This window comes from Gavialis gangeticus, unplaced genomic scaffold (assembly GCF_001723915.1).
Source record: "Gavialis gangeticus isolate Ggan-Ray unplaced genomic scaffold, GavGan_comp1, whole genome shotgun sequence".
Taxonomy (NCBI): domain Eukaryota; kingdom Metazoa; phylum Chordata; order Crocodylia; family Gavialidae; genus Gavialis; species Gavialis gangeticus.
The window spans coordinates 19,927,368-19,947,229 of NW_017729011.1; the positions used below are offsets into that span (position 1 = coordinate 19,927,368).

The 19,862-nt window shown below is 49.8% G+C and overlaps 1 protein-coding gene across 4 annotated transcripts in view; it reads left to right on the forward strand.

The window, feature by feature from the left end:
- Positions 1–19,862, forward strand: part of RXRA (retinoid X receptor alpha) — a 206,647-nt gene that overhangs the window by 155,568 nt on the left and 31,217 nt on the right. For 3 of the 4 annotated variants that reach the window (XM_019510776.1, XM_019510774.1, XM_019510777.1), the window contains exon 5: positions 16,544–16,600. The exons of the other annotated variant lie outside the window; for it this stretch is intronic. In XM_019510776.1, coding sequence (XP_019366321.1) covers positions 16,544–16,600 — 57 coding nt within the window. The remainder of the gene's footprint in view (positions 1–16,543; positions 16,601–19,862) is intronic. 4 annotated transcript variants of the gene reach the window in all.

Consider the following 19,862-nt stretch of genomic DNA (forward strand, 5'->3'; position numbering starts at 1 on the left):
CAGAGCTTCCCCTGACTGGCCCAGGCGGGGGCCAGGACCAGGAGGGTCAGAAGGGCAAGGAGGCCCACTGAGAGGGACGCCCAAGAGCCAGGGGCCTGGGGTCCCGACTGGCCTGGAGGTGGGCCGGGGCTAGTGTGAGCCGAAGGTCCCAGTGAGGGGACCACACCTGAAGGGGAACTGATGGCGGGGCGATATATGGCCTGGTATGGCGGTGGCAGAGTCCGCCTGAAGGGAGGAACCCAGTGGGGTCCTACAGTAAGATTCTGGGCCCCATCGTGGAGGACTGGCGTGTATGAATACATCATGATGTCATCAGCAAGGCTTGGGCTGCGGTGTAGGGGAGGAATGGAGCTGCAGATAGTGCCCCCTAGCAGCAGGGCAGAAAATGGGCAGCCTCCCACCTAATTACATCTATTAATTAATCAATTAAGACCAAGGCATGGCGGGCGAGAAGGTGGGCGGTTAGCCCAAGAACAGGTGGGTGGGCCTCGTGGAGATCGGCCCCAGTAGCCCCCCGTTGCACATATGTTTTAAGCTGCTTTCCCTGGGGTAATTAGATTGATCTTATTCTTTCGAGTTTTATAATATAGCTCATTTTTCATTGTTTCTTTACTTTGCATTTTGCCCTTTACTTTGCACGATAGCGAAACTGGACTGAGGAGCAGCATCTATTAGTAACTGGATTCTCTTTCTGATTCCCACGCACAAGCCTGGCAACATTGTGCTTGGGTTTCCACTACCAGAAGCCAGTCTTTGAGCTCATTGGAAAAAAGCAGTCATGCAAACATGTTTCTGCTGCAGTTCCCTCTCCCACTCCCCACTTGAAAATGAAGTTGGGCCTAAACCTTCTGACAGCATCTCTCTAAAGCATCAGTGACTGGAGTATCCTTATGACTGCGGAGTAACTATGTGAAAATAGCCTCCTCGGTACCGCTCCGCTTGCTGGTGGCTTCTCCCCTTACATCTTCTGGGTCACGTCTACATCTGCACCTTCTGAGATGTGTCCGTTCTCCTCTTTGCTGCAGAGTCGGTCTAAGCTGCAGGACAGCCGGGCTACAGACCGTGTCTCTTGGAAGAGCAGTTAGTCTCGTCTGGAGCACTGATGAAATAGGGCAGTGCTGGAGCCGTGTCTTGTGTCTAACAAACCCTGACAGGCTTGATTTATGGGGTTATGTAAGGACCCACACATGTAGATTCTTCAAATGTCAAAGCCATCTCTGCTCGAGATGCTGGGAACGTCCAGAGGCGAGCGATTAAAAGGGCATTCAGAAGGGGCGAAGCGGGGGTTGCTCTCCAGCAAGACCGAGAGTACCAAATTCCCAAAGGGTCCCTTCTCCTCCCCCTAGCAAACGTAACCCTTTGGTGCCTGGAGTAGAGATTCAGGGCGGGAGGCCATCATGGGCTTTACTTCAAGAAAGACTAAATTTCCGACAGATGTTCTGGACGCTACACAAGGGCGGTGTTGTTAGTCTATTATTATTATGTGATAATAATAATGCTGTCACTGTAGACAGTCGTTTAGTAGTCCTGCCGTGTGGCGGAAGCTTTGTTCGCTGTTACGGCGGCTGACGTCGAAGGCCGATAGCCACGCTCTCCCTCCGAAGCGGAAGACGTTGCTGCGGCATTTCGGACAGGAAGCCTGGGAGGGGGGGGTTGGGATGGGAGCCGAAGCAAACCAACCCCCCAATTTTTTCAGAGCAAGCAGGAGCTTCCAGTTGAATATGACAATAGCTTGGCTGCTCTTTCTTCTCCTTTTAATTGCTCTTCCCCTTGCCGCCCCTGATCGTGTTGGTTTTGAGGAGGTGTGCTGGAGAGTGTTTCTGAGGCAGTGAGTGCTCTGGCATTTTAACACGACTGTCAGGAAGAGGAATATCCTCCGCTCAGCTGGGAATGGGTTTGCCCCTTCCCACGGCCGGCAGCAGGAGGCAGGTTTCATGGCACTGCTGTGGCTGGGTCTACAGGCAGACTACAGCCCTCACTCAAGGGAAGAGGACTGCCTGCCTTTTCCAAGGAAGGCCAGAGCGTCCCCCCGTGTCCCCTGGCAGGACCGCGCAGCAGGTACATTTCCCGACAGGCGATGGAGAGCAGGAGATAGTGCTCTATGCCCCCAGTCAACCTTGCCTCCCATGCAGGGGTGACTTGAGTGCTGGGAAAAGGAGCAGACGGAGCCACGAGCCAGCACAAACATAGCAAAACCAGCAGGGAATGCGAAGGAGATGGAGCAAATGGGGAGAAAAGGCTCTTGACCTTCAGATAGAGCATGCTAGCTGTGGACAGTGCCAGGTATGCGGGGCAGCCGCTGGTCCCATGGGGCCGCTTCCTCTTGGTATCACATGTTGCAGTAAAAGCATGATGGCGCACTTGCAAGGACATGCCGCACCATCAAGTCCCATCAGCAGGGAGACAGGCATCCATTTGCAGCCTCTCTCTGCTGTAATGAAGCCCTGTTGAGCTGAGTCTGCTCTCCTTGCCCAGCTTTCCCTCTCCCCACCCAGATGCATGGTCATAGTCCAAGCAGACTGGGTCCCGTGCCCGTGATGCTGTGAAGAAAGCAGCCTTCTGCAGAGAGGCACGACTGCACCATCAACAGGACCATGACGCTGTCAGAGACCATTAGCGGTCACTGGTGGATACTGGATCCTGTGCTGGGTAAAAGGTGCTAGTCAGGGGGTCAGCTCTGTGATGTGGACTCACTGAGCTGTCTTACCGAGAGGTTAAAGGTATCTTTATATTCAGCAAACGTGCATGCTATTCTGAATAGAAATACGAGATTTCCCCAATTTTTGTTTTTTTTAATTAGCCGTCAGTTTGCTGCCGAAGGCTGTGGTTGTCTTCAGGAACGTGAAATATTTTTACTGGAGGTTGGGGCACCTCCTTCTGTCTGGCTTAGACGAGCCAAGTTAGTATTATGGAAGAGATACCACCAAATGACTCCAGAAATACAGTATTGTGTTGGATGTTGGGGGTCACTAAGGGAAAAAATAGGTGAAGATGATCTAGTAAATAAATGTGTGAAGAACCAAGTGGACTAAACGTAGCAAAATCCTCCTGATGTCAGTGGGTAGCGCAGGTGCTTAGGATGACACAAGGCAAATCAGCTCAGCATCTCTTGGAAGTCTGTTCCTATGGGATTCAACCTCATGTATGAGCAAAGGGAAGATGGAGAAATAATACCAAGTAAGATCCTCAGGGCTCCTGGTGTGAATGGTCAGCTGCAGGGCAAAAGTACCCTAGGCAGAGAGAGGTGGTGGCAGGCGGACCGAGCAGTCCAAGCTTCAGGGGTCCTCAGCGCAAGAATAATTGGTCTTGAATCAAAATGGTGCCCAGTGGTTTTGGTCCTCGTTATTTAAGGACTTGCTCTTCCCTTGACGATGCATTCATGGAAAAGTGCTAATCTCTGAATTTACAGCTTTCATGGGAAGGAGCTGGGCCAGCAATGGGGTTAAGGATGGAGAATCCTGGCCTGTGCTTGACTCAATGGGATGAGCATAACCCAGGCTTGGCGCCTGCTATATATAATGTGCCTGTTTCCAAGCAGGAAGGAAACGAACACCTGGCATGGGGGTGTCTCTAGGAGCCTGCAGGATAGGTGGCTTGGGATGGGGCCAGAATTGAGACGGGTGGTGGTCCTGGGGGTGGGTGAACTGGAGCCCAGGAAGAGCTTAGTGGGATGAAGGCCAGCAGAAAGCCCTGCTAACAGGGTTCTTGGACAGGCAAGAGACCTGTATTCAGTTTAATGAGCTGAATGCACCGTGAAGGACCACAGGACCCATTTTTCTTGTGCCTTCATTCTTTAGGCTCCCAGAAGGGGAATGTGACCAGAAGTGTGGGCGTGCATATATTTCAGTAGAAAACCAGGGGGGAAACTGAGGCAGCAGTGTCACATCCCAAGGAGGCAGATACTGCTATAGCAGACAGATGTAAATGTGGAAGAAAAATCACCTCTGGGAAACTGCAGTGGTTTGGGGCCTTGGCCGTGGACCCACAAATTGTCCAGGGGGCTCCGGCTCTCTCCTTCTCCCCGTTGGCCTGGCTAAGCTGACATCGTGTAAATCAGGTGACTGTTAAATTCTTCCAATTACGGCAATTGCCTGGGCAGCGCCACTGTAAAATTATAGGTCCATTAATTAATTTCTCAATGGTGGCAGAATTCCCGAGGGAGTACATACAGTACACTGGCCGTGCGAGGACTCTATTAATTCATTTTGATTAACATTATCACAGTGAATACCAAATGAATTCATAATGATCAGCCAGTTATTTAAAAGTGTGACAGATGGGATCTGCATAACCCTAGGAGTGCACTGGTACAGGGCACGCAGATCTCAGAGCGTGGGGTGTATGGAAAGGAGGGTTTGGACATATGGTTGAAATCCTTTGAGATCTCGTATGGTGTGAGGAGACATTCGGGGGGCAAGCGTTAGCCGGCATAGCTCTGTACAGCTATGTTGCCTTCCCCTGATCTGTAGCAGTTTGCATCAGCTGACAATGAGGCCTGGAGCGAGTTATTTATAGGTAGGTTTGTAATAGGCCTGGACCCACTCTGCCACCTACCTGATGCCTGGTCTTGAGCAAATGGTGCCTCAGTTGCCCTGTCTGTAAAACGGCACTAAAAGTACTTCCCCACCCATCACTCTATGAAATGTTCTGAGGTGCATGGTTGAAAGTGGGCTGAACAAAAAGCTCTCTCTGGCCCAGGTATATTGAATCCCAGTGTGTTGGTGGAGCCCCCTTTGCACTCTTCTATTCCCAAATTTGAAAATGCCTCACGTACAGGGAAGACATGTGCAGTTAGCAACCTGGTTTGCCCATGCAGCAGAGAGTTTGCACTGTCAAAGAACCAGGTCTGTACACACCTGGCCCCCAGCACAAACATCTGGGGCAGTCTGCACGCCTAGGTGCAATAACGGTGAGCAGAACAGATGAGCATTTTGTTTCATGTGTGAAAAAAAGATGTGCCATCTTTTCCAAAGGCAGCCTCTACTGCGGCCTCGTTCTCTGCCACGTGCCATTCCCCATCTGAGACCTCCGCACAACTCTCTCGTCCTACTCTTAACCTCCCTCTCCAGCACCAAATTCCTCCACCTACTTCCTGCTGCCTCTTCTTCCCACCTCATCACTACCTTTCCTTTTATGTTGCCTGCCCGGCGTAACTTGGCATCCGACCCAGTATCTGAGCCACTTGCCTGCTACCTGAATTCCCTTGATAACCCTCCGTTTCCCCAAAGATGACCAGCATCTCTAGTTTAGGCTCAAGTCCTGGGCCGGTGACAGCATGATCTGGTTTTGGTTGCCCGTGCTTCTAATCTAAACATACCCCATTTTCTAATGTAAACTGTTACGACGGTTTACTAATAAAGCCTGGGCTAGCAACCTTTGTTCCATTGCAAAATATGTTGCTCTAGAGACCCAATTTATAGCTACTTAAATAAATACCTGATTCCTGTCAAAGAAATGCTTTTCCTGTAGCTCCAGTGGTATTTATGTGTCATGGATGTATAGTAAAACCCTCTTACTGAGTCTTCCAGATCTTGCAGGAGTAAAAAAACCAAACCAAACCAAACCAAACAAGAACTGTAAAACATGTCTCAAGCACTGATGGAGAATAATGCTAGGACCCCGGGAACAAGTATGGGGAATAAGAGAGACTTCAGCTATATCAGTAAATGAAAATCCATGCAAGAAGAGAGAAACCCTGTTTCATAAATGGCTGAGGAACAAAAGCAGCTTATTTAAGGTAGCTGGGAGTGCGTGTATGAGAAGTGCCGACAGATGAGTCCTTCTTTTGAACTGTGCTTAGGAAGGGAGAACATATGAGAGGTACTGATGTAGATCAGGTTGGGATGGACCCAGGTAGGGAAGGCCCATTCATGCTCCAAGCAGCTTTTAATGACCCAGGAAAGATTTGCATCCAGGAGGGGTTCATGTGTCAAAGCCAGTAGAGAAATGCATGCACTAGCAATGTGGGGAGGTGAGAAGAAGGAAAAGGTCCCAATTACCTGGACTCTGGGCACATGTTAGACTATCAGGCTTTGCTTAGGAGATGGTATTGGTGTAAGTGGGGGGAAGGGGAGGAGTATAGAAATGTCAGATATCTCTTGGCAGTGAAGTCTCCCCTCAGGGCTTCTGATACATTTGAGAAAGGTCCTGATGCCAGTTCTGATAAACATGCCTTATTGATTCTGGCACCCAGAAACTGTGATAACTCATTAGTGGGAAGCATTGTTCGCCATAGAAATACTGCCAGCTGCACAAGCCTTTGTTTCTGGTGTGCTGTCTTCTGCTAAATATCGGATATTCATCCAAATAAAGGTTGCCAGCCAAAGACCCGGAGCGATACGGGGAGTACTTTTGTGGCCTGGGTGTTTGTATCCCAGGGTGTAAATCTTGTCGGGCATGTCTTGGTGCATGGTGAGAGAAGTCTGTCCTGAACTGGGAAATGCTCTGCGGACCCATACCCAAGTGGGGATCTTTGTGCCAGCCTCGGGCAAGGAGACTCCAGGGACTGAAGGAGCAACTGCTCTTTGGAGTACTTCGGTTGCTGGTGAGAGTGAGTCTCTGTGACTCAGTTTCCCATGGCAGATAAACACAGGGGTACCTTAGAGTGACCCCAGGCAGTCGGTGAGGCTATCTGTGTTTTTACCACCTGAATGGGGTCCGTTGCTTTTCCAGAGGTGAAGCACAAGATACTCTTCTCCTGTTGACCTTCACTTGGTGCTGGGCTTAGGAATGCAGAAGGCAGGGTAGATATGCACCTTATAAACTAAATCAGAGCTGTATAGCATGAGCTTTCATGTGATGCACCAGATGCATCTGATGAAATAAACCCTCTGCTTATAAAAGCTCTGCTTTAGTTAGTCTATAAGGTGCAAATCTACCCTGACTTCTGCTTGACTCATGTAGCTAATGACTTCTGAAAGCCAGAGGGAAGCCTGTTTTTGATGCCCGATACAGCAACCAAGGGGTGTCCTAGTAGGTCAGAAGACCAGGCTCCTCGTGGACCATATATCGCTATAAGGATTCATGAAGTGGGGTGGAGCTTCTGCACCCCTGCCTGTCACCCCTTTGCCACTGGGATGTGCATCTGGTAGAGAAAGTGGCTCTGCTGCCTTTCCTGCACTGTGGAGCTAAACCAGAGAAGTGCTTTGCTGATGAACCTGGGTCAGAACCCAGCCACGCGGGAATGCAAAGCATCTGCAGCAGCAGCCAAGTTCCTCTCCATCTCCTCGGTGCACGTTGCTACCCCGTGTCCCATCCAGTCCTGGAGAAGGCTTTGCAGCTGCACAGAGCTAGCAGGAAATACCAGTGGGGAGCCCTTTCTCATGCTCTCCCCAGCAGCCCTGGGAGAGCTCCCAGTGTAGGCTTTGGGAAATGCATGAGCCCATCCCCTCTTCCATCACCCTTTACTTCACTAATTCTCCTGGAAGGGCATTGAGCCGATATACCTATTCTATGGCTCCTGGTTGAGCAAGAGTTCTCCTATCCTGATATCCCAACTACATGAACTCTGGGGACCCACCATCACAATTCATGCTACAATATTATTATATATGCATGGATATAAGCCTCAGGGGTGCTCCAGGTACCTTACATAGTGGACACAGGTTTAGGCCTGTTGCACCAATTCCTCTTCTGGCAAGCTTCGGCCCCTTGCTCTGACCACTCGACTAGGCAGTTCTGCTTCTCCGACTGAGACCATAAATATTCTCCCCACAGTTCCTGTCTACAGGGTGAATAGGAAACCCAAGCACCAGTCATGCATCTAGTTAGATTTTATTTATCCAGATCAACGTGCAAATTAGGATGAGATCCCTAGGGTGCTCTCAGCATGACACAGAACTGATGCTTACTGCAGTGCTCTGCGGACCAAAGACACCCCCCCGACTAATTGGCTTATCAATGGACTCCCCTTCTCCTCTGCATTGTCTTATAAGTCGTATTGTGATTTGCTCGGTGTATTGTGCTGCCCCCTCCCCTGTCGTTCCTCCCCCCGGCGGACTTGAGCTTGTGATGTGATGCAGAAAATGACTTCTTTCTGTCCTGCCACCATCTCGGTGTGGGTTGCTTGGTCCAGCGCGACCAGACTTTCGCTCTTGCTTTATCCTAGAATGACTTGGAGCGCAGCTCCTGTCACCACACAGCTGGCACTGACCCGTGTCTAATCCCCTTCCCCTTGTGCCATGACTATGCATAACCTCCCTGCGCATCACACGCTCGCAGGATACTCCGAGCAGCCCACAGCAGGGCTGTCTCCTGTAGTTTCGTGTAAGTGGCAGCTGGCATAATTCGGGAGGAGGAGGGGCAGTGGGGAGCCAGAGGAGGCTAGGGACAAACAGGGGATTCAAGTTTTCCAGCACATTGTTCCAAACGAATGTAAAAAACAGGCCAACATCCATATCCTCTTGCAGGAGCAAAGTTCAAGAGAGAGCATTATTTGGAGGAGCGATTCTGGAATGCAGCACTCTGCCCCTCTGTTTAACGAGCTCCTTTCTCGCATCCTCTTAATGACTTGCCTTGTAAACCCAGCAATTAAAAACCAATACAAGTTGAAAGAGACCCTGCACCTCAATCTGCTCTTGTCTGTTATCTCCCCCACCTGCATCCCCACGCGACTCTTCAGTAGTGATGCCTTCCCCTTCCATTGTGCCGTTCTTTCGGGTTTGAATCGTTGGGTCACTTGTGCGGGGCGTGCTTCCATTCCAGTTTTAAAGGGACTGCTTTTTACTTGTCTTTATCACTGTCATGGGCTTCTGCATCATTGCAGAATCCCATTTTTGTCGTTGTGATGGGATTCGGCATCACTCGACGGCCCCCCATTGACCAAGAATGGGGTCACAAGTGATTTCTTGCATCTTACTTGTGGGGACAGTTCCAGTAAGGTAAAGCTCTGTCTTTAAAAGAGGCATAATTGCTCAAAAGCCCCAAACCAGGTAGTCTGGTCTGAATTAATTTACTGAGACACCTCAGTAAGTTTTAGATGCACCAGGACCTGAAAGCCCCCAGAAAGTTTAAAATTCATTAGAATAGTTTTCCAAGAGCTTCTACATGCTCAATAAATGGCTAATGGGTATTTTCATAGAAGGGCCACAGGACCCAGTGAAACGCAGATATTCATTCATTTCCCCCTCCATCGCCCCATAACTAAAGCACGCACCCACTCCCAGACAGGTCAAAGGGAGTCTCATGGCTTGGCCGCGATGATGCTATTAATGACTTTCATTTTCAAGGGAACCATTCTGAAGTCATGGGCTTTGGATAGAGATGCTCCTTACTTGTCTGGCTAATATTTCTGCTGGGTCAGAGCCACTGTCAGGAGACGCAAGGCAGTAAATGTAAATGCAAATGCTGCATTTTTTTTTAAATTCATGTGGCTGTATGGGAGTACAGGCTGGGGTGAAGTATCCATGTAGGACCATTTCCATTTCCACAGATGTGCTCTGTAACCTCAAGCCTGTGACGGAGTCCTTCTCTGTGACAGCTCCCCATCAGTACAATGGGGACTGCGACCCCCAGACACCCCAGCAATGGGGACTGAGTGCCTCAAAAAAAGAGTGATGGCAGTTTCCAGAGAGAATGCCGGAGCTGGAGGATTGTGGTTTTTTCCCCCTTACGGTGGATCCCTATTTTCTACCCCAGAGCTAGTGACTGGGGTTGGGGCACGCTAGGGAGAGACCAGGGAGGTGACATACCCGGGCAGCGGAGATGAGCGCATGCATTTGCACAAACCCAACCCCGCGACTCGCTCCCTCCTGCCCCCCACGCGCCTGCACCCCGCCAGCCGGGCGCAGCTGTGCAGAATTTCTGCGGGGCCGATTTGTCTCCGGTGACATTTTGCTCCGGGGGGGGCAGCTCCGCTGAAAGAAGCTCCCTCTGACAGGAGCAGCGGGGTGGCCTTCCCTGTCTGCGTGCTGTAGCTTCAGGACTTTGCTGAGAGACGCACCGGACTTGACAGTCGCTCGGATGCCTGAGCGCTCTGGGCCTGAGCACAGCCGTGCCGGCTCCCATGCACAAGGTTAAACTGATCGCCGAATGGGAGGTCAGCATTTCCCCCCACGGCACAGCAGCAGGGACTGGGGATTTTATCAGGCTTTGAAAGCAGGGCTGAAATCCTCTGTTAGGACCGGCTGGACTTACTCCAGCTGTGTCTCCTCCGACGCCAGGGACTTCTCAGCTGCTTTTCAGCGGCATTGACTGTATTGCAGGGAGCAGACACACTCCAGGACCACCCCTGCCTTTGTATACAGCGGTGTTCATTTATGCAGGCATTATTTGAGGCAGTGAATGACAGCGTTTCCACCCCCCCAGTATTTTGTACAGCTGTTGAAGCCCCACCTCCTGCTGCCATCCTCACTGTATAGACGGGGCTTGCAACCACGTGTCAGTAAGACTCAGGCTGTATGTGCACGGCGCAGTTGCAAGGACATTGCATTCTGCTAGCTTTTGGTCCAGTGTCTCTCTATTAGGGCTTAGAGATCTTCCTCTTTTGAGGGTTTAGAGGTAGGTATTAACTGCTGGGCTTTTTCCCCAAACTGCTCAGAGTCGCTCAACAACTTCTCATAAGTGCTTGCAAGGGTGTCAGTCAGCCAGTGACTGGGACCTGCTGGGGGACACTCCCTCCTTGTAATTTGTCCATGAGATGCAATGAAATTCTTGGAGGTTACTTCAGTCTAGAAAGGTGAAAGACACTGGTTTGATTTTTCAAGGGACTGACAAATGGGTCCAAGCTCCCAGGAAGGTCAGCGTGAGTCCAACCACCTTGGAAAAGCAGGCTATATTCAGCAAGACCTTTTGAGCCATGTCTTCAAAACACATGGGCCTGGGTATCTGCATTCATAATACAGGCCTGAAGAACAGCGTGATTAGGATAACAGTAGAAGCCAGATCACTTGACTCATGTCATACAGGACTAGAGCAAGTACTGATGAATATATACATTACAGAAACAAAATCCCAGGAGGCAGGCCTTTGCAGTGGTCTAGAAATCTCTGGCCGCTTAAGCAGCCTCAAATAATATCCTTCTTTGGAGTAGTCCCAGAGGTTCACATGCCATTAAAAAATACAGCCTCTTGCAAAATATGGCAGATTGTAAAAAGTCTCTTCCTGGCGTCCCATCGAACAAAAAGAGCTGGTGATATGTCAAGTCAGCTTTGCCACCTGCAGCTATTGCTTCTCTCTGGGGCATTTCAAAGCCATCGGTGGTGGCTCTGAAGCTAATATAGGCAGAAAGTGGAAATTAAGACTTGAGGCTAAAGAGAAAGAGAGGTACAAGAACAAATTTGCCGAGGAGTTTAGGAAGGCTTTAAGCATCAAGGACACACCTGTTCCTGTCCCGTTGTACAGAAGGGCTTGTTTAAAAACAACTCCAGTTCAAACACCATGCACACACCACCGTGACGGTGCTGACCTGGGTCCCGGCTGGATAAGCAAAAGCAATAGTTTGCTCAAGTGCGGTCGCAATCCCTTCCAGCACTAGCGACCAGAATTGATGGACTATATTCGAAGGGATTGGGGAAGAGAGGAAGGGAAATAGAAAGACAGTGGCTTGTCGGCACGTATTAGCAGGGAAGAACGACAAGAAAAATGACTGGGATATGATATGTGCTTTATGCAGCAACCAGGCTGCTCTCCCACACTGCCCAAATCAGACCTGGAGCTAGAGGGGAACTTTGCAGCAGTACTATATCCCCATCTGTGCAGGGGCCTCATGCTGATAGATGTCTGTAAGGATGAAGTTATGTGTTACACTTAAACCAGACTAAGGGCACTTAAAATGGGAATGCCTGCACATGAAAGCTCATTAAATCGTGCTAAGTGCCCTCTGAACATCTCAGAGTTACACCACTTCAGGCGTGAGTTAACTATGAGCTGTGCCATGTAGCTTGCATTGGTGTAACTTCAGTCTGCTCTATGGAGGTAAAGCAAGCAATCTGCGGTCCTCCAGCATCCCAGGATGCACTGCTTCCAGGTCCCCGCCATCCCAGCAGGGATGGAGCCCTGGTGTCCTGGCTCCTAGCCACACTTCTGCTTGCCAGCCCTGTGCAGGCAAGAAACAGTAGTGACCCTTAGCACGAGACTGCTCACGGCATGCTTTAATTTACCAAACTTTCCACAGCTTTAGTGCAGTCTAAGTGCAACATGTAACTCCACCCTAAAGCCCCATGCACAGAGCTAGAAAAAGCAAAAGGAGAAGCATCTCTCCAACCAGGGATAAGCCAGGATATCGCATCCTGGCTCACATTCCCCTGTCTCCAAAAAGCTCTTACAGTCAGATCAGTCAACGCGCTCCTACAGTCACATCCATCCATCGGCTTGCTCTGCACCGTTGCGGTGTCTTTCTAATGCAGGCAGAATCGGAATGGCTCCAGCCCCCAGAAAGTTTAAAATTCATTAGAATAGTTTTCCAGCCAGAGTGAGAAATGCCAAGAGAAAAAAATAAAATAAAAAGCAACCAGCCGCCTGAGTTGTTATTCCCGAGATGTTCGGCTCAGAAACAAGCGCTTATTTGTATTGGTGCAGTGTAAGTGGTAATTACAAGCTGCACGCAGGGATGTTAGAGCTGATGGAAATGCTTCATCCTGGCAACCCTGCCAATGGAGAACCTGGTCTGCTTTGTGCCCATTCCTGCCCTCATTAAAATTCCTCTCCGGCCATTAACCCCAGCTTTTCGGATGGCAGGTAAGTCTGGCCCAGTGCCCAGGGATATCGATGCAAAGTCAGTACGGCAGGAGAGGACCACAGAGCACTTGCTTTTGGATGGGGCTGCAATTGCAAGTGGCCTAAATGCTGCGGGTAGCTTGGGAGTGTAGGCAGGAAGGAGCTGGAGCTTTTCAGGTCTGTTTGGAAGTGACTTTGCCTTTGTGCTCCATTGGCACCCTCCAAATTGAAATGGAGGAAGTGGGCACAGAGTACAGCCCAGTGTGGTTGCCTTTCAAAGTGTCTCATTGAATTGGGAAAAAAAACAGTCAAGGCGCTCAGGTGCATGCTGACCGCATCTTTGAGGCTCTGGATCCCAGTTTCCTTTGCTAGCTGTGGCTCATTTGCAGCTGATACAGTCAAGGGGCTTGTTGGCTTTGACCAGACCTCACTGCACACAAACAGGTGTTTTTAAAGGATACATTCACACAGGTAAGGGATGGCACCCTTTGCTGACTGGTATCTGGTGGGCATCCCTTTTGAACAACACCTACATACCTCGTAAGGACAATCTGGCAGTCTCAGACTACTGCCTATTTAGGAACTGGTTGTCTGGCCATCACAGCCTCTTTTAATCTAGGCGTTTGGGCATCTTCACACCCAGCCTTTGGAAGTTAATACAGGTCTTTGGCACACCATCGCCAAACTCAAGCATGCAAAAATTGAGAGTCTGGTGTGCAAGCATTTGTACAACTGGTGCTAAAAATAAGGGGATTTAAAAACAAAATAGTTATATATGTGGCGTTCTTTCATTTTGCCTTCTAGCTCTGACATGCTGCAGGTCACGCTTTCTGCAAGCCCGATGGCTTAAAGAACGTCCCACCCTTGCCATGTGAAACACGAGTTGTGATTCCAGTGCATTTCACATGACTCCAGGAGGTGGGGCCTTAATGAACACCACTAAATAGTATGAGGCTCGTGGCAAGAGCTGAGGGTGCTGTCGTTGTAACCGATATCCTCCATTGTGCCAAGGAAAGCCTTGGTTGTGAACCTCTTGTTCTTTTCTAGCAGCTGGTGAATTCATTACTCAGCCCCACCCTGCTGGTTGGGAGTTCAGCCTCACAGACTCTCATTGATATGCTCTCATTATTAATTTCAATCTGCAGGGAGAAAATATCCACCTGCTCAAACCATTCAGAGAGGGGGTGGCGGTGGTGGGGTAGTTTTTCCTGGATCTCCCTAGAAACCACCTTTTATTCCCTCATTCCCAGTGTCTCCCTGGCAGCTAAGAACAAAACCAGACCTAATCGTACGTGTCAGTAGGCAGCTGTGAAATGTCCCATGTGGAGGTCTCGGTAGACTTTGTACTTGTTCTAGGTTGGAGGCAATCTCAGTGAAAAAGTTCAGCTCTGTAAGTCTGATGCCTTGAGCTGTGCGGAGGATGGGTGCTGTATTTTGAGATCTCAAAATAAAGCTTTGTTCCCAATTGGAACAAAAATGTTTCCATTTTCTGTGGAGGAAAATCCACAAATACCTGTTGTTTGGGGTTGTCGACTGCGATTTCAAAATGAAACATTTCCAAATCCAGAGGTGTTTCAAAACTTAGAAAGAACATCGACAAAAGGGGCATGTCATCATTGTTTGAGGTCCTTTCTTCGTCTCGGTTTGACAACAGGGAAATCTCGGGAAATGGATCTGCGTTCCCTGCGCGTTTTGACGTCCAGGTAACGGTGCGTGCGCTCCATCCGATTTTCTCCAAATCAGTTTGACTAATGACGTCGTTACTTGATTAGGTAGCAGTCTGGAGGAGCCCTGTGATGTCTAGTGAAGAGTCGTTTCATTTAGTCTAAGGATCAAATCGTAACGTTGCAGAAGACTGGGATGGAAAAGTCGGGTTAGATCGGGGAAGCCAGAACACAGAGGGCCCTGATGAAGGGGTATGACACGGAGAGGATTGCAGTTCCCGCTCACACGTGAGAGTCGAAACAAGAATGTACTCACATGTACCAGGAGTGTTATGCTGCCAATACTGTGTAATGAAAGGCTCCTTTCATGAGGCTGGGCTCTTGGTCTTTAGAGGCATGTTGTGCCGTGTCTGCTGATCCCAGCTTAGCTGGTGGAAGCTGCATTTATTCCGATCAGCAAAAGACTTGAGGAGAGCGGAGGGGACCCTTTTCTGCAGCCCCGTGCCCTTTAGCGTACTATTTTAATCACAGGATTAGCCAACAGCCCATTCAAGCTCTAGGCCATATTGCAGGAATACTAATAAAGGAGAATCTCTGCCCCATGGAGCTTGCAAACTAAATAAGCAGATGGGTGAGGTAGTGCAGGCAATTCTGCAGGAATGCAGCTCCAGGGTCCTGAGAGCCAGCCACTGAGCCCAGCCACGTCACCTGTGGTGGCACCAAGGGAAGCACCCTCCTGGCTCTTGTAAGACTGCAAATTCATGTTCCGAGAAGACAAGTTTCTTTGGGTAAATGTGATCTCTTTTATTAGACCAGCTAAGTAGCTGGGAAAATGGCTCTTTGCAAGCTTTCGGGCACAGACACCCTTCTTCAGGCACCACGAATTCATACCTAGGGAGTCAAGAGTAGCAGTCCCCTGGGTTTTCTGTCGTCTCTACTTCTCCTCTGTCTTGATTTGCTAGCAGTAAAACAAAAGCATCAAATTGCTCCAGCAGTCAGTGTGGTAGAGATGATATCTTTTATTAGACCAACTAGATAGTTGCAAACACATTTTTTTTTTTTACAATTATCTAGCTGGTCTGATAAAACAGAGGTTCCCAACCCCTGCGATGTGGCCTGGCACCAGGCTGCAAGTGGTTGGCTGCCAGACCAGAAGTCCAGAAGTGACCAGCAGCCAACCCTTTTTTATATGGAGTATAAAAAAGGGTTGGTTGCCAGTTCCTTCTAGTCTGCAGTATGCCCGTCCACAGTCTAAAAAGGTTGGGAACCACTGTAATAAAAGATACGACCTCAGTCACACTGGCTGCTTTTGCTTTTAGACCAACATGGCTACAACCTTTATCCCTCAAATTTCTCCATGGTTTTAACCCCTTGAAAGCTACTGAACAGTTAGGGCCTGATTTGGATTCAGATCCTCCTGAAACGTCTCCCCCTCACATCCCTTCTTGATTTGTTTGGCATGAAGCCAGCAGGAGGGGGTCGTTTCCTTGAACCGTCCCCCGATTGTTTGACATGCAGTAGTTTGGCGATTCTCACCCAGGCCTCCAGCGATGATGCCATGTAACTCATGGCTGGGCTGTGGTGTTCCTTCAGGATATGGCTTGCACCCAGAGGAAGGTGAAGGATGGCTCGGTATCTGACCGGGAGGTACGTGGTAGTCGCGCTGAGCGCTGAAGAAAGGTGCGAGATGCAGCAGCCAGAATTAAAACCTTCCCAGGGTCCAGGGAGGTTCAGCCAGATTGTAGACAGAGAACCAGCCACAAAAAATAGGAGCTGGATCAGTGGTTTCTGGCCGAGGGTTTCAGGTCATAGACCCTTCCCCATAATGTTTGTTGTTAAAAATACACATGTGCCTGAGAGAGACAACCTGCAGTTGCGTTGAGGAGATCCTGATCTGATCTAGACTCAAGAGTCCATCCCCATCCCAACCTTTTTGCCTCCCATAGGTGTTCCCATCCTGAGAGATGTCAATACCCAGCATGGCGGTGACACTCTCATGTGGCCTTTCTTATATGAATGACACCTGTTTAGAGAATCAGTCGGTCCTTTCCCACCCCTTCCCATCCTCCGAAGGAGGGAGATGCTCACCACCCACTCCCGGAGTGGGGAAGTGCCCAAAACCAGGTACTTAGCAACTGTGTTCAACCTAAGTAAAGACAAGACCAGCAGAAGGCAACAACCAAACGATGTAATGATTTCTGTTTCTAAATTTTATTCTGTTACAGGGATGGAGCATCATCCATCCCGGCCCACAAGACTTCTGGGAAGGCAGGAAGAACAAGGTATTCCCATTTCCATATTACCTGAGAAGCTGCCACGCAGCTGCCAAAGTTTGTATCTCTATAATATTTCTATTGAAAAGACGAACCAAAAGAAGCCAGTCCAACTGTACAGTATTGTATGTACTTTGTCAGCCACATGCTGCCTTTCTTCCTGTCATGAGCCCAAGGGCCGGTGGGGAGCGGACTCAAGAATAGGGTCCCAAGTCTTCATGACTAGCAGTCCTCTCCTCACGACCAAATTCCTTTTCCTTTGCACTCTTATCCCAGATTGCATGATGATAATCCATCCATTTGCTTGACTTCCTAATGCAGCAGAACCCCAGGTCTCCTTTTCTATCCCTGCTGGGTTTTGGGGTGGGTTTTTTTGGTTTTTTTGTGACTAAACAAGCATAGGACCCCAGTCAAACACCTGTGTTTCCTTCAGACCATCTCCTTTCCTTCTCAGGATGAGTGTTTGCACTTGCCAGGGTTGTCCAGGCACGGGGAAGGGGTATTGCCCAAGGTTGAGTAATAGCAGAAACCAAGTACTGCAGAGCTCACAACTGGAAAGAGTTTGGGTGATGCAGCTCAAGGAGGTGGGAAGAGAGAGAAAGAAAGGCGAGAAGGTGTGGGTGGAGATGAGGACTTGGTGGTATGGAACATGTGCGCCCCAAGGCTGAGATACCATCCCTCATCATCAGGCTTCCCCTGCTCTATTGGGAATCCTCTTTCCTGCTCACATCCTCCTGTTGACCTCCTGAACCACAGGTTAGTCATTCAAAGGCTATGAGTGGGTGTGGAGCGGATCATCATTTTACAGCTGTGGTTTCTCCAAGACAGGGCACACCTAGAGATTCGATATCCTCTTTATTTTTAATGAGCATGATTCAAAGAAGAACAATGGGTGCAGGGCTTGTGGAGGCATCAGCAAGTTGCCTACCAGCTGCTGGGTGGAGCGTGCAAAATGGAGGGAGGGAGTAAGACACCCCCACCACCCCCAGTAGTAGAAGCTTGTCCCTTGGCCATGTTGGGGAGGGGTGATGGAGATCCAGCTCCTCTCCCACACTCCAAGATGGTCTGTGCGAGTAAGGATTGAGATGACACTGGAAAGCCTGTGCCCCCCTTAGGGAAGACTGTGGGGCTAGCGATCCTACATCTTCAATTCCAGGGCTTGCCCAGCTGAGGATCCCTTGGCTCTTTGTATTACTACGCGGTGCATTACTAGCATTGCACTTTTTGGTTTCCTTCTCATCCCAGCACCTTCATCTGTGTTCATTGTAAAGGATGATGTCTCACTGCTCTGGCCTCTGCCTACCCTAAAAAGGCCGGATCTTTTGCTCTAGTGGGCTCTGCCCACTGATCCTAGTCATCAGTAGGCTGTCAGCACTGAAGGCCACTGCTCCGCACTGAATACTGCTCTGTGACCTGCAGACGATGCACGGCTTGGGCTGGCAGGCCTTTTACCATCCCTTCTGTGATCCTCATGGAGCAGGTGCTGCCAACTGTCCGTGCAAGTTCAAGCCATAGTGACATCTTCCCTGCCCTCAGCATCCTAAGCAGCTCCTTTCCTTTGGGCATTCAGAGCACCAGCGATACCAAAAGCTTCATTGCGGTCACCAAGGCAACAGGGCCCAAGGTTAACGAGCCCCTCTTCTACCTTTATGCTTCATAAGAGCCCCTTTCTATTTATTTTTATATTTATTTTTCTGTTGGCAATATTGACCCCAAAAAATGTGCATGCACTGCTCTATTGAGCTTCCTTGAATGATTTCCTTACTATGGGCTCAGGGGAGCGGGAGGGGAGGTGGCTTGCTAACACACGCGCCCATGGATCTTTACCAGCCGGCGCAGGATCGATAAGAAATAGCTCCCCAGTCAATAGCAGAGATTGGGAGCATGAGGAATTGATCTTCATGTCACCATGGCAGCGATGACAGACAGGTCCTGTTTGCTGCTTCAGAGCTCAGCACATCTCCATGAGGCTCACGGGGGGTGCGTAGGGGATGGGTGAATGTGGGAGAAACCCCCTCCTGCTTGGTTGGGTTCAGGTCCTCGTGAGAGAGGGCAGCGCTGTGTTGCAGCAGATCCCACCCCCGTAGCCCAAACTACACCCTGTCTTCTCTAGCCTCGGTGCACTGCCATGCACGAAGGAGCTTGGAAGGAGATTAATTTTAAGCAGTGCAGGAAGCCCTTCCACTATGCAGGTATAGGAGAACCACACCATTGCTGCTGGGATGCACCCCCCCCAGGAGCCATCGCCGAGGGAGCTAGAATTGGCCTTGTCCAGTTTGACCCTCTGTCCTTTGCCATGGGCTTTGAGGCCTTGGGAGAGGTGTTTGCTGTCCAGTCGGCAGCTCTCCTTCCATCACGTGGAAGCACAGAGCCCTAAAAAGCACCGGCGGGAGATGACACACAGAACTGGGATGGAGGCCAGTTTAGTGCAGTGCACTCATGCCCGAGGTGGCGTTGCGGTTTACTGTATTCTCACAGGACGAGAACCTGTGGCCACACCTGGATCTGTTACCTGATGTGTAGGATGGAGCAGGGTGTTTTCTGAGGTCTTTTGCTCATTCCCTGGGTGTGCAGTTTAAACAGGAGAAACACCAAGCAGTGCAGACATGCCATCTCAAGCTGTTCCAGAGCAGTCAGTGCCTCCCACAAGCCTTCGAGGAACCATCTGAGTTGTAACCCTAGGGCTGGTGGTTGTGGATCCCTTCAGCACACGGTGTCCTGTGGTCTTTTACTGCTATGGTTGCTGGCATAAAAACAGCAGGGCAGGTTCACCGTCACAGGCCAGATCTGCTGATACAAAGCAGTTTCATACTGGCTGATCGAACCAAGCTGACAGTTGTTCTGCATCATCAGAGCATACCAGTAAATCCAGGCTCACATCTCCCTCTCTGAAGGGCAGACCTGTCTGTCTGTTGCCTTGGAAGCAGGGCTGGAGAGCACCTTTCTGCATTCTCTCTCTTCTTCCTCAGCACTTGTGCTTTGCCAATAGACCTCTCTGTGGGCCACCCCCTTCCAGAAGTGCCCTCACAATTGATCTTAATGATCTCGGCAAAGTTTTCGCTCGCCTAGTTTCAGACCCATTACTGCCTCAATAAATGATGCAGTTCTCCCCATGCTCATGTGTTAGTGCCACTTCACCAAAGGGAAAAAGTACCGCATCAGACCTTGTGGCTTTGTGGCTTCCACTGCTCTGTTATGCTGTGGTCCTGCAGAACTTCATAGTGACCCTGGGAGGAAAAATCCCCTTTAAAGCTAAACATTTACCCAAAAA